Below are 12,671 nucleotides of genomic sequence, written 5' to 3'. Positions count from 1 at the left end.
ATGTGGGAAAAACAGCTATGCAAATCCCATGGCCTGTGAAGAATGTGTGGGAAGAACTGCTGTGGGTGAGGAGCAGAGATTTTCCTACAGCCTATGGAGCAACCATGGTGAGGCAGCTGTGCCCCTACAACCCCTGGAGGTCAGTGGTGGAGCAGGGATTCCCCTGCAGCTCATGGAGGACCCCACACCAGAGCATGTGGATGCCCAGTGGAGGCTATGACCCTGTGGAAGCCTGGGCTGGAGCAGTTTGTTCCTAAAGGACTGCACATCATGGAAAGGACATTGGATCAGTTCATGAAGGACCACTTCCAATGGGAGGGATCCCAGGCTGGGGCAAGGGAAGAGTGTAAGGAGTCCTTATCCTGAAGAAAAGGAAGGGGCAGAAGCAACATATGATGAGCTGATTGCAACTTCCATTCCCATCCCCCTACATCAGGTGACGGAGAAGGTAGAGAAAATCAGGAGTAAATTTAAGCCTGGGAAGAAGGTGTTTCAAAGATACTTTATTTCTCATTCTCTTACTCTGGTTTGATTAGTAATAAGCCAATTTCCCTGAGTCCAGTCAGTTTTGCCTGTGAGGATATTTGGTGAGTGATCTCTCTATCCTTACCTTGACTCATGAGCCTTCTGTTACATTTTCTCTTCCCTGTCTGGCTGAGGAGGGCAGTGACAGAGCAGCTTTATTGGGCACCTGGCACCCAGCCAGAGCAAACTCACCACACTTGTTACAAGTTTTAAGTGGATAAACTACACCAGAAATAAGTTTGTTCATACACGATAACAGGCTTTTAAAAATTAGTCAATCTTCACTCAGTCACGCTGTCCTCATTTTGTTTCTTTTTCTTCAATGTGGCCTTTGCACTGTGTTTCACTTTATGATACTAAAAAGCTATTTGGATGATCAAATTACTAACTTTTCTTGAGATTGAGCTTGAGAACCCCATATTCTTGCTGATGACATAGCTGTTCTGAACCATCTTGCTGGTCCCTGGACAGTCTGAATGGGCTTGACCTTGATGGGGGCTGGAGTATAAGGAGGCACCACTATTCTTTCTTCCTGCTCCTCCCAACTCAGATTCCAGTGAGGAAGGTTCAGCAATAAAGAAAACATTTACATGAAAGAGTTATTACATGCATCTGCTTTTCTCTTCCCCTGAGAGCAATTATGAACTATTTGAGAAGGGCTGTCCTTGACTGCAATATTTCTATGTATCACCACCAGCAGCTGTAGCGATGGAAGCACCTGTGCAGGCCACCCTGCAGTGAGACAGCAAGTCATTAACTGTTCTCAGACCCCTTCTAGATAACAGTGCTAACCCAAACACCATTAGTCAATCTATGCTAGAATTTGCTTTGTGGATCTTTAATACCTAAATAGCTTAATAGTTTAATATCATTTCTAGTTCAATATCTAATAGCTAATTATGTGTAGTACAAAAAACCAAAAAAAGCCAAAAAAAACCAAAACACGCAACTATGTCAAGAAAAAAATGCTTGTATTTTTATTTTCTATTAATCTGTATAAAGCATGAATATAAGTTTTATGGAAAACAGTCCAATTTCCTCTAGGTCAGATTCCTTGTAGAAGTGCATTATAGTTATGAATGATGAAAAAAGAAAGATTTTAGATGGTAATTTGCACTATTAGAGAATTTTCCTTTTTGTTAGAACTGAAGTACCATCATTTTCTGGGGAGATTTTTACCCATTCACATTACCTAAGGGACTCAGAATTTTGAGCCTTTCAGTTACAGTGGAGCTTGAGATAGCCATGATGAAGAAGCAGGTTGAAATATGTAATGATTATTTTCAGTGATTCTCCTTCCTAGAAACAGAATGCTTTTTCCACCTCTCCATGTGCTGTTTTCATTGACTGTAGGAACTGTGGTTGCCCATGAAATTATTGAGCCAAGAACATCTTTCTCTGAGGTCATATAGGAGAATTTTCTGTTACAAGGCTATAAGGAAATAAAGGCAAAATTTTTGGAAGGTCAAGTTTGGGTTTTCCGGGGCATGATTTTGATTTTGTAGGGAGATCTGGAAAGCCTGGAGCTTCTGCCATCTCCTTTAGTTTTGAGCCAGTGCTGGAAAAGTGAAGGTTGCATTGGGATAGTTCAGGAAAGTTTGCAGTGGGAGGTGTGAGAGAATGTTGCTGATTTGGAACTGGGATGCGATAGACAGCTCCTGTTACATGGCATGGAAAATACTTTCCTGATATGCTTGTCTTGTTGTGATGATGTCTGTAATAGTGATGACAGTGATGAGGAGGGTATCCAGGAGGAGGGGGACAGGGCCATCTATGATGGTGAGGAGGATGGTCGTGATCTGGTCCATGAGGAGGGGGACAGGGTGGTCCATGGTGGTGAGGAGGGTGGTGGTGACCTGGTCCATGAGGAGGAGGACAGGGCGGTCCATGATGGTGAGGAGGATGGTCGTGATCTGGTCCATGAGGTGGAGGACAGGGTGGTCCATGAGGTGGAGGGCAGGGTGGTCCATGATGGTGAGGAGGATGGTCGTGATCTGGTCCATGAGGTGGAGGACAGGGTGGTCCATGAGGTGGAGGGCAGGGTGGTCCATGATGGTGAGGAGGATGGTTGTGATCTGGTCCATGAGGTGGAGGACAGGGTGGTCCATGGTGGTGAGGAGGATGGTCGTGATCTGGTCCATGAGAAGGAGGGCAGGGTGGTCCATGGTGGTGAGGAGGATGGTCGTGATCTGGTCCATGAGAAGGAGGGCAGGGTGGTCCATGGTGGTGAGGAGGGTGGTCATGATCTGGTTCATGAGGAGGTGCAGTAGGATGGTGATGATCTGGTTCATTATCGGGAGGAGGGGGAGAAGAAGGTCCTTTGTCTTGAACTTCCTTGCTGGATTTGGGGTTATGCTCAGGGTCTTCAGGTCTGGACTGAGAAGAGGGGTGGCATTCATGTCTGTGGTGATGCTTATGGTGATGTCTGTGACCAAAATGATGATGACAGTGGGGATGTCTGTGTGGATGTCCCAGAGCTGAATGTTTCCATCTTCGCCCACAGCCATGGTGCTGTTTATAAAAACACCAGTGAGGAAGTATTAATCAGGTATTGATAGAGCAGAAGAAATTGATGAGAAGGAGAGAGGTGGGAGTTAGCAGGTTTGCATTCATAGCTCTGATGATCTTTAAGGGAAAAAAATCTGTATTTTTTTCATGGAGGATGGAGGAGAAGGAATAGATAATAAAATACCAAGTTACTAAAAATCTGCTGGAAACAGACAATGTTGAAATTATATAACCAGCTGAGAAGTATTTGTGATAGATCAAAACAAAACAAATTCATACTCGAGTAGCTGTTGTGATATAAACTGGAATACCAGATATGATAAGGATCATCTCCCCTCCCCTTGCTTTCTAAAATTCCTTTGAACTTTTTTGCCGATCTCTACTCACTTAGTCAAGTGATTGAACTGAGAAAAGACACACTTGGAAGGAGTAGTAGGGACAGCTCAATTCTGACTCATCCTTTGACTGACCTAGGACTTGCAGGTCAGTCTGTCCTGATGTGCTGCATCACACCCAGGCAATAGAAAATTTGCACAAATGTTACGATCATCTGCCAGTCTGGACTAAGCAAGGTTCTGCAACCTGCATGAGGATACAGCCAGAGACATATCCATAACTGAGTACATACCCAGGGATGGTAGATTTCACAGCTTATATCTATTCCATCAGCTTCATCTGTATCACTGATAATTCTTGCCTTGCAGAATCCAGTGTGCTAAGCAAAAAACAAGGAAAAAAACCCCACAATGCACATCTGGGTTCTTGTGATGGAATTAATACAAATTACTGAATGTTCAACATTTTACAAGTTAGGCTATTCCTTTGACACCTAAGTATATTGACATAATATAGCCAGACCCCAAGCCTTCCAATCAATGCTTGCCAGTGATTAATAATGATTAATATATGTGCAGTTTTTGAAGATTCTTGACTCTTCATGTGATGCACTCTACATGCACTTAGAGGGCTACTACTCTGCATCTGACTTCCCTTTTTATGTCTAAGAGATTGGCCAGCCACTAATGCCTCCAAAATGAGTACTCTTGGGCGCCTGATTTTTCTTGCTTTTTTTTTTTTCTGTCTTTTCTTGTCAAACATCTGTTCAGATTGGACTGTTCCATAATTCTACTCAAAGCTCTCAAAACCTGGCACTGTGTGGCTATGCTGCTTCAGATAAAGCTCAAGGCAGAGCTTTCTTCCATTTATTTTTTAAAAAGCAATTTGTTGTAATTTTTTGCATTACTTCCCTTTGCATCCTATTTGCTGTGACTTTCTCTTGCTGTCCAGTTGCTGCATGTGGAATTGCTCAGGTGAAAGAGCACAGAACTCAGGTGATGGGTTCTGTGTGTGCTCTCTGTACTGGGTGCTTTGTCTTGATATTTATTTGGGCCATTAGTAGCCCATTGTGCTCAGTGACTACAAATGGTAATGGCACACAATTTCACACAAACAGCAGCGATGGCAGCACTGAGAACAGAATTCAGACCCTCTATTGCCATTTACCTTGTGCTTTGTTCTAGTGAACTTGTGGCTGCCTTACCAGTTAATTTACAACCTTTTCCAGTCTTCTGGAATATAAAAAACCAGAGAAGGTGATGGATGTAAACCGTCAAACCAAAATGGATGTAAACCTTATAAACCAAAAGTTTTACATATTTTCTTTTTTCCATGTTTTATTTCATTGTTTCAATTTTGTTTCTGGGAAATAATTTATTCTGAAATTATGAGATCTTGCCTAACTGTTTCTTTGATGTAGACTATAATAGTAATGGAAAAATGGGGTGAAGAGAATACTTCGGTAGTTTTCTGCAGATGACCTTGAATTATTCCACTCTCCATTCTTCTGCAGCAGAGAAAAAAGTGACCCTGAGCTCACTGGGATTACATAAGGCATATATTTTTTAAAGGATCTATGACTCATATTGGTATAAAAGTTTTTATGGACATAGCATGAATGATTTGCTAGGGATTGGCCACAATTTGAATCCAAAAGCCACATACAACCTGAAAAACTCTAGGCCTCTAGCATGCCAGATTCCAGTTGCATTAAGATTTGAGAATTCAGACTGTTTCCTTACAAAAGATAACAGAGCAGCTGTAAAATTAGGATCCAGGCTTGGACATGCTGGATTTTTTGTTTTGAGTTTGGGTGCATGCTTATACTAAACACTTGAAAATATATTGGTAGAATCTTCCCAGTATCACCCATTATATCAGTTCTCATTCTAAGACTTTACTTACAGCATGCCAGTCATGAAGAAAATCACATTCCAATGCCTGATCTGTTTCCTGCATAGATTTTGAACAGTTGGTCTCTTTTATAGAGAATCCTAAAATGTGACCTTCACGGGAGGCAGTCTGAAACCAAGAGGTCAAAGAACAAGTGGTAACTAGGTGTACTTAAAGTCTTGTAATTTTCAGAGCAATCGTATGTCATCTCATTTTCAAAATCCCATCTACCTCAAGCTTTCCTTACCTGTCCTGTTCAAATATTCATGCACATACACATATTCAGCAAGGAAAACAGGTTAGATAATTTATATCTCACATCCTTACAGCTTCCAAAAATGCTTACTTTAATTCTTTGTTTAGTATGTGTGTGTTATAAAATCTGTTACTTTTACAGCCTGTATTTTAGGAAGTAGCATCCTTAGAGTCTTTTCTGTAAACTGAACTGCTGCTTCTGTGAAAGCAGAGAGATCAATTGGATGGCAACCACCCATTTCCAGTGATGGGAGTATATATTATTAGAGTGCTGATATTAATTTGAGGTGAAATTCTGCCAGTTACTGTGATAATGTTGCTTTCTCAGTTGTCAAGGGCATTAGTTATGGAGAAGGCCTTACTCCATATGAACATGGGAGAAAGACTTTGTGATCCTATTAAAATCCATAAAGAGGTGTTTCATTTTAATTTCCAACTATAGCAGTACTTTTATTTCAAGTCTGTGTTGAAGGTGTCTTTAGCATGTGTGCATATACGAGTTTCACTAGTTTAACTAAATTGGTTAAAAGTGCATGCACATACTTTACGGTATGAGTTTTTATTGTAATTCATAGTTTCTGAGTGTTAAAATCCAGTGGTACAATGTAAAGTGTTGCTGTAGCTGAAGATGGTGAAGTGTGAAAACAAAGTGTATGGGGAGAAACACATGCAGCCAGGCAATGTGAAAACAATCCCTTTCTAAATGGCAGTAGGGATACAATGTGCACAGGACTCCACTGTGGGACACTGTCAGGTTTCGGAGCGATATTAAAAGCTGCAGGGAGGTGGCTTTGGCGTGCTATCACTTAGGCAGTTTCCAAGATCAACATGTATTATGGTGGGAGCCATGGGACCTCATTACAGAGGTGTCCTGAGCTGACACGTGTGTTGGCAGAATGATCCTGTGCTGTTTAAGTGAAAGTCCCCAGTATCTACCAACAAGAAATTTTGTTATATATACTTCAAATCACCCAAAGGATAAGTCTTCATGTTGACCTCACTTAGATATGGAGATATTTACCAGACCCAGAAGTTCTTCAAGAGTTACAGCACAAATTCACCTCCCTTCCTCAGCGTGCTGCTTTGCTCTGCAGCAAGAGTCAAAATGATGCTGAGCATGTTCCACTGTTTGTTGTGCCCATGTGCTAAATATTCTAAGAGTAAAAAATTATCTGCCTGCTACTGACAAAAATGTGACTGCAATAACACATGACTGTCCATCTCAAATTCTGCTCAGTAGTAAATAAACTTTTGTATGTCATGTATGTAAAAATTAAAATATTAAATTAACAAAGTAAAAAATATTAAAATAACAAAATAATAAAATATTAAAATAACAAAGAAGACCTTGCATTCTGAATGCCATCACACTGCCATAGTTCTTTAGCAAATGAGAAGTCCTTTTACTTTCACACACCTAAACTGAAGTTGGTAACAAGTCTTTGCTAAAATAGGACCTTCAACTTAGATCTGATCCTAGAAGGGGTTGAGTTCTGGTCCCATGGTCTTGGAGTTGCTCACAAAATTGTGTCATGTCTAAGTAATTCTAGGAGAAAATGCAACTTACCATCTTTAAAATTCTTTCAACTTTATCCACAGCGAAGTTGTTTGTATGGTTACCTTCACTGTTGAATTTCTTCAGGGCCTTTGCAGCAATATCTTTATGTTGCTCAGTGACTTCTAATGATTCAAGTTTCACAGGACAATCTTTGCACTCAACTAAGTCAGGTGGAACTGTGAAAACAAATAATTTACTAATATTACAGTGGATACTAATACTTTGGGAGTGTGCCCATGCCTTTAATGTGAACTCATAATGAGAAACTTAAATGCAGCGTTTCCTTGGAAGTGAAACATCTGTCCCTCACTCCACAAATAAGGGTTTGTTCTGTAATGTGAAAAAAACTCAGACCCATGAAAATGAGTATTCTTATAAATCACCTTAGAATCTTACCACCCCAAATGTGCAGTCTTCTCAAGTTTACATTTGTTCTGATATTCATGCTCATATTTAGGTGGACTGGAATGGTGATATCAGCTGACATCAGTAAAGTCTGGTTTAGAGGAGTAGGGTAACCTTAATTCTGTTACTCATTCTTAACATTCCATTTGAATTATCTAATATATGAATTACAAGCAGATGAATGGATCTGTTACTGTTTCCATACACTGGTAGTGTACAGACTTTGGTACAAGGGCTGGTTTGAGGTATGCATTGGCTTACAGCAGTGGTAATTTTACCTGGACTTAATGTACAATTAAATCCATATAGTTGAGGTTTCTTCAGCAGATGGTTTGTATATGTGATAATCTTACATTGCCCAAAGTCCTGAGAGGAAAAAAGAATACATGATTATGATGTTATTTTCCCTGGATTTAATTGGATGTAGGCGATCATAGAAATTATACCTCCTTTTAATGTGCAGTACCTCTAAGAATAACAGATGTGGTCAATAATGGAATGTTTGATCGGGTACCACTCAAAATTTGTCTTCAGATAAAATGGGATCTCTCTCTACAAGAGCTTTTATTTTAATTCTCAGTTTGCATGATTGAGTAGACAATGGAAATCTGAAACAGCTTTCTTAGTCATCCTGATACTTATTTAGAATAGGATAAGACAAGATGGCAGGGAAGGTTAGAATGCCAGGCTACACAAATCTTTGTAAAAAGTGAATGGACCTTTTCATTAATTCCTTTTCTCCATTAAAAAAAAAAAAGAAGAAATGTTTTCTCTTCTCTGCTCCTGGCCTTTCTGCTTTGTCCTTTGTCATAGTATCACAACTCCTGTGTAAATAAAGTTTTGGATTGGGAGTTCTCATCAGTGGAGTGCAAAAGAAAGGACAACTATTGCTGTATATCATTCATGTAATGACACTACCAATATTTCACATTGTCATACCACAAATGTTATGACAGAAAACTGACAAAAGATACCACTGGTATTTCTGCCTCATATACCAGGAACATGCTTTAAAAATAATTTCCAGTGCCCTTTAGTTGTCAGCAAATTACCCCTAAAACATAAGATCTGCTACAAGAAATTGAATGTGGAGTATAGTTCCTTTGAGACAGCAAGTTAAATAAAGTTATACTTATTTGAAGAGTCAATCATTCCCAAGCCTTTAGCATATGTTTGACATTCTAGAATTAGATAGATTTCATTTTAGAATTAACCATATTAAACCCCGTCTTCACTGATAGATTTTGTGACACAAATTTCTGGGCAGTTCAGATGAAGATCAAGTTAGTGCATTATTGGTGTATGAGTTAGTGCAGATGCCATTGCTTGCCATTGGATAGGTGTTACTGTATTCACAGGACTCCCAGTGTCTTCTGGATAAGACAGAGCATTCAGTTTCCAGCACATCCAAAGTTAAGTAGAGGACCGTTGAATTTCCCTGGAAGAGAAGTGCAAGTAAAAAAGAGTTTGTAAACAAGAAGTTTGGTATGAAAGAAACTTTTTTTGAGGTTGCTATGTTTAATCTTTAATGAGGCTTTTCCAGTTCTCTATTAAGGTTTTTCAGAGCTGACAAGCATAGAAAGTGTTCAGGCTGGAAGGGACCTTTGGAGGTCATCTTGCCCAGCCACATGCTTAAGGCAAAACTGAAACTTCAAAGTTTCAACTGCATTCTGTGTATGACCAAGACAGACATTCTACAACATCTTTGGGCCATTCTAGTACTTAACTTTTTCCACATCTATTTTTAGTCTTATATGTGGTCAGAATATCCCTTCCTGTAACTTACACCTGTTGTTTCTTATCCTTTTTTTTGATAACCTCTGAAAAGTGTCTGTTGTTAATTTGATATTCACCAAGTAGGAAAATGCCAGTGTTAAAAGGTTGCCATTCCCATTTCTGATTTTCCCATGGACCATACTGTTCTATTAGGACATCAGTTGTCTAGGCAGCCAATTATGTATCTACATCCATTTCAAATTACCTTAGTGACCAGATACTCTTTCAGAACTTTGCTTCCTACTCAGTTTATTCAGGGAGTGATGCAACAAAACTCTAATAATCCCAGTCAGAATCTTTAACTCTGAAACTCTTCTAGTATGTTCTGTCTCCTGAGCAAATATTGTTAGGAGAATTAAAATTTGGATTTAAATGGCAGTGTAATGGCATGTAGTGCTAAGAATTTTTCATTGGCCCACAGAAATAATTTTGGAATGGATTATTTAAACCTTATTCAGCCCTTGTATGGACATTCAGAATAAACACATATGTATTTTATCATTTCGATAAAAACATGCCCTACACTGTGAATAAGTGTCCTTGGGCTTTATGAAGTTCCATCCATTCAGGTTCCTTTTTCATTGTTTATTTATAGATGAGACCTTGTTGAAGAATTGCTGCACTCTAGTGTAATATTTTCACTAGTAAGAGTCCTCCAATGTCATGTTAAACACTGGTTTTGCAATATCTGTATATCTGAGCATTGTCTCTAATTTTAAAATTAGGGTTAAGTGCCTACATTCAAATAGGCAGCAGAAAATTCTTCTGTTTACCTGCTCAATAGCTCTTGGGGAAAAAATGTATCTTCTTGGATGCTTTAAAAACATTTTGTTCACTACAGTTCTGCACATGTTCAGAACTGTTTTTTTGTGGATACCTGAGTATCTTATGCTTCTAGAATTCCTGTGTAAACCCAGCAGAGATTTGGCTGGAATTGCTCTGCTTAGGTTTCTGAGGGGGCTGGTGTGATTAACCTGTTGCACACTACTGCATGGAGAAATAAAAATAATGTTTTGGTCTTTTTTTTTTTATTAACATATACATATTCTTAATGTTATCTTGGCAGTGGAACCAAAATAATTCTTGCACAATAATGTGCATGATTATTTGCAGGAGATCACATTTGGTGGCTTTGGGTCTGAGAATGTTCAGAAACCTTACAGGGAGGATTCTTTAGCGGTCAGATAGATAGAAGTGTCTTTTCTATTCTTGTAGACACTGGGACAGCTGAAGCTGTGGCCCTGGACTGCAAAGATGGCAAAATTTATTAAGGGTACAAAGCAAAACATAAACATGGTCATCTAGTGCTTATAGCATTCATCTGGAAGTCTGAATCCTCAGCACTAGTCCATATTCCAAGTTATGGTTTATGCTTTATATAGCCAATAGTTGCTTAAAACTTAAAAAACACCGAGATTTTTCTTTTTAGACCCAACTTTGCTTTTTATCATTCTTCCAATGCATTTTGCATGTCCTACTGCCTGGTGGTACCACTTCAGAGGGGTGGCATACACCTAGTTGCACGGCAGCAGAATTCTTCAAGGACAGGAGACTTCAGGGTTTAAATCTCTTAATGTAGAAGAGATCCTTCCTAGATTAAGCTCTTTAACTGCCTAGCTACTGTGTACAACCCAATGGTATAACTTGCTGCATTCTTGTCTTTGAAAAGCAAAAAAATCCATCAGGTTTTTTCCAGATGTACCCAAAGACCTGTGACAGCCTGGGCTTTGGGTCACTTTCTGAACCTGTCCTTGTCTGTACAGGCAGTACTGAGCAGGACTGAGCAGCTCCATCAAAAGCTAGCCTGTTTTTTCTTTTGCCATACTGAGACTTCTGGGACAGTGCATGTGTGCCTGAAAACCAGTTTCATAGTCAAGCAGCTAAAAGCTACCAGGTGGATTAGTAAATCTGCCTGTCCTTGGTCTCTTCTAAGTACTGTTTAAAGACATTTTTATTCTATTGCTTTTTCTGCTATTGATTTGTTTTGGCATTTCAGCTGTCATTGAGAAAGGCTTATGTATCTTCTCCAGGAAAAAAAAAATAGAAATAGGAAGGCGATAGAAAATAACTGATAGGGATTCTCTATCCGGTCCCTCCCCAGTTTTGCAAAGTAGCTATTCCTTTGACTTCCTCTGCCTTTTTCCCTTTCCACCAGTTTATTCAGCCATCTCTGAAATTAAGATAATAACAAAAAACCAATCTTGCAGGATACATTGGTCTAATTAATGTTAGACATTCATGGAATAAAGAAACCTTCTGAATATAAATTTTGAGTATAATATCTGAAATCAGACAGCAGACAGAACAGATTCATTTCCAGAGCTGTATAAAGCTGTTCAGAGCATCTCGTAGGCAAACATCCTGCTGGCCAAGAGAAGAGAGGCCATTCAGCATTGTTTGAAATCAAGTTTATGTGCAATAAATGATATACAAATGAATACTGAGGTGGTGTAAATTATAGCTGATTCATTGGTTTACATCAACATTGTTCTAGTAAAGCAATAAACATAAGCTCTTAATGGCCTCACTCATTATTTAAAAATCACAGTCTTGTGTAAATCAGCCTTTAAGTTGATACTTACTAAATGTAGTTCATGTGCATCAGCAACACGGAATAAACCAAAAACATAACCATCTCTGCGATGCCTGTTGACCAAATCCAGGGCCACTCCTGCATCTGTTTCAATGGTGCTACAGTCTGCAGGTGTAAAGCTTATTTCATTTTGGGCGTTAAAGCACTGCAGTAGTGTTAGAAAAAAAGCTGAAGCTAGAAGCAGCATTTTGTTTGCAGTGTTTGGTCACTTGTGCCCATGCCCTGATAAAGCCAGCCTGCTTTTATATCAGAGCAACCCACCAGAATCATAAATTAATGCTAAAAGGGCATGGTTTTACATAAATTTAAGTGTCGTGTCAGACAGCCATTACCTTGACCCTGGATTAACATTTGCAAACAGCAAGTAAATGATTATATAGTGATTTAACAGATTTTGAGGAAAGTGGGCTTTATAACACTTTCTGAGCCGCCCATCAAAGGGCCTGTTTATGATTCCTTAGGCAGACATTGTGCAATGGTGCTTTATCATGGAAAGTACTTCTAAAAGTGTAAGGCTGAGCCTGGCAGTAAGAAGGTCCAGTTTATGTTTGGAAATATGACACAATCTTGGTCTTCTGTTTACTATTAAAACAGTTGAACTGAAAATATGCTGAAATATTTGTAGTCAAATTATAGCTATATCCATATCCCTGTTTTTACAGATCCTTAACCACCAGGCAACTAGTGAAAGGGAAATAAGGAATTCACTCAGATGTGGAAAAGGGATATAGCTCAAGGTGCCCCTGCAGGCTGGTGCTCTGTAGCTGCCATGTGAGTACCTGCTACTCCTCCAGATCAAGAAAATTTAGAGCAGATTTCTCT

General features: G+C 39.3%; 2 protein-coding genes across 3 annotated transcripts in view; one reads left to right on the top strand and one right to left on the bottom strand.

The window, feature by feature from the left end:
- Positions 1-12,671, top strand: part of SENP5 (SUMO specific peptidase 5) — a 163,242-nt gene that overhangs the window by 32,740 nt on the left and 117,831 nt on the right. The window lies entirely within an intron of this gene.
- Positions 1,480-12,112, bottom strand: HRG (histidine rich glycoprotein). The gene is made up of 7 exons (XM_077785715.1): positions 11,839-12,112; positions 8,811-8,918; positions 7,759-7,846; positions 7,085-7,251; positions 5,275-5,391; positions 3,662-3,748; positions 1,480-3,036 (listed from the first exon to the last, which is right to left on the bottom strand). The coding sequence occupies exons 1-7, from the start codon at positions 12,034-12,036 to the stop codon at positions 1,930-1,932; spliced, it is 1,872 nt and encodes a 623-aa protein (XP_077641841.1). The 5' UTR covers positions 12,037-12,112; the 3' UTR covers positions 1,480-1,929.

This window comes from Lonchura striata, chromosome 9 (genome assembly GCF_050655825.1).
Source record: "Lonchura striata isolate lonStrDom1 chromosome 9, ASM5065582v1, whole genome shotgun sequence".
Lineage (NCBI taxonomy): Eukaryota > Metazoa > Chordata > Aves > Passeriformes > Estrildidae > Lonchura > Lonchura striata.
Note: the sequence above shows the minus strand (reverse complement) of the source record. Positions and strands in the feature narration are given on the sequence as shown.

Excerpts from the sequence above, each read along its gene's own strand:
- HRG (XM_077785715.1), bottom strand. The coding sequence starts at position 12,036 with ATGCTGCTTCTAGCTTCAGCTTTTTTTCTAACACTACTGCAGTGCTTT. Across the intron at positions 7,252-7,758 it reads TAATTGTACATTAAGTCCAG|TTCCACCTGACTTAGTTGAG; the intron begins GTAAAATTACCA and ends TTGTTTTCACAG. Across the intron at positions 5,392-7,084 it reads TTGAAAGAATTTTAAAGATG|ACTGCCTCCCGTGAAGGTCA; the intron begins GTAAGTTGCATT and ends TCTTGGTTTCAG.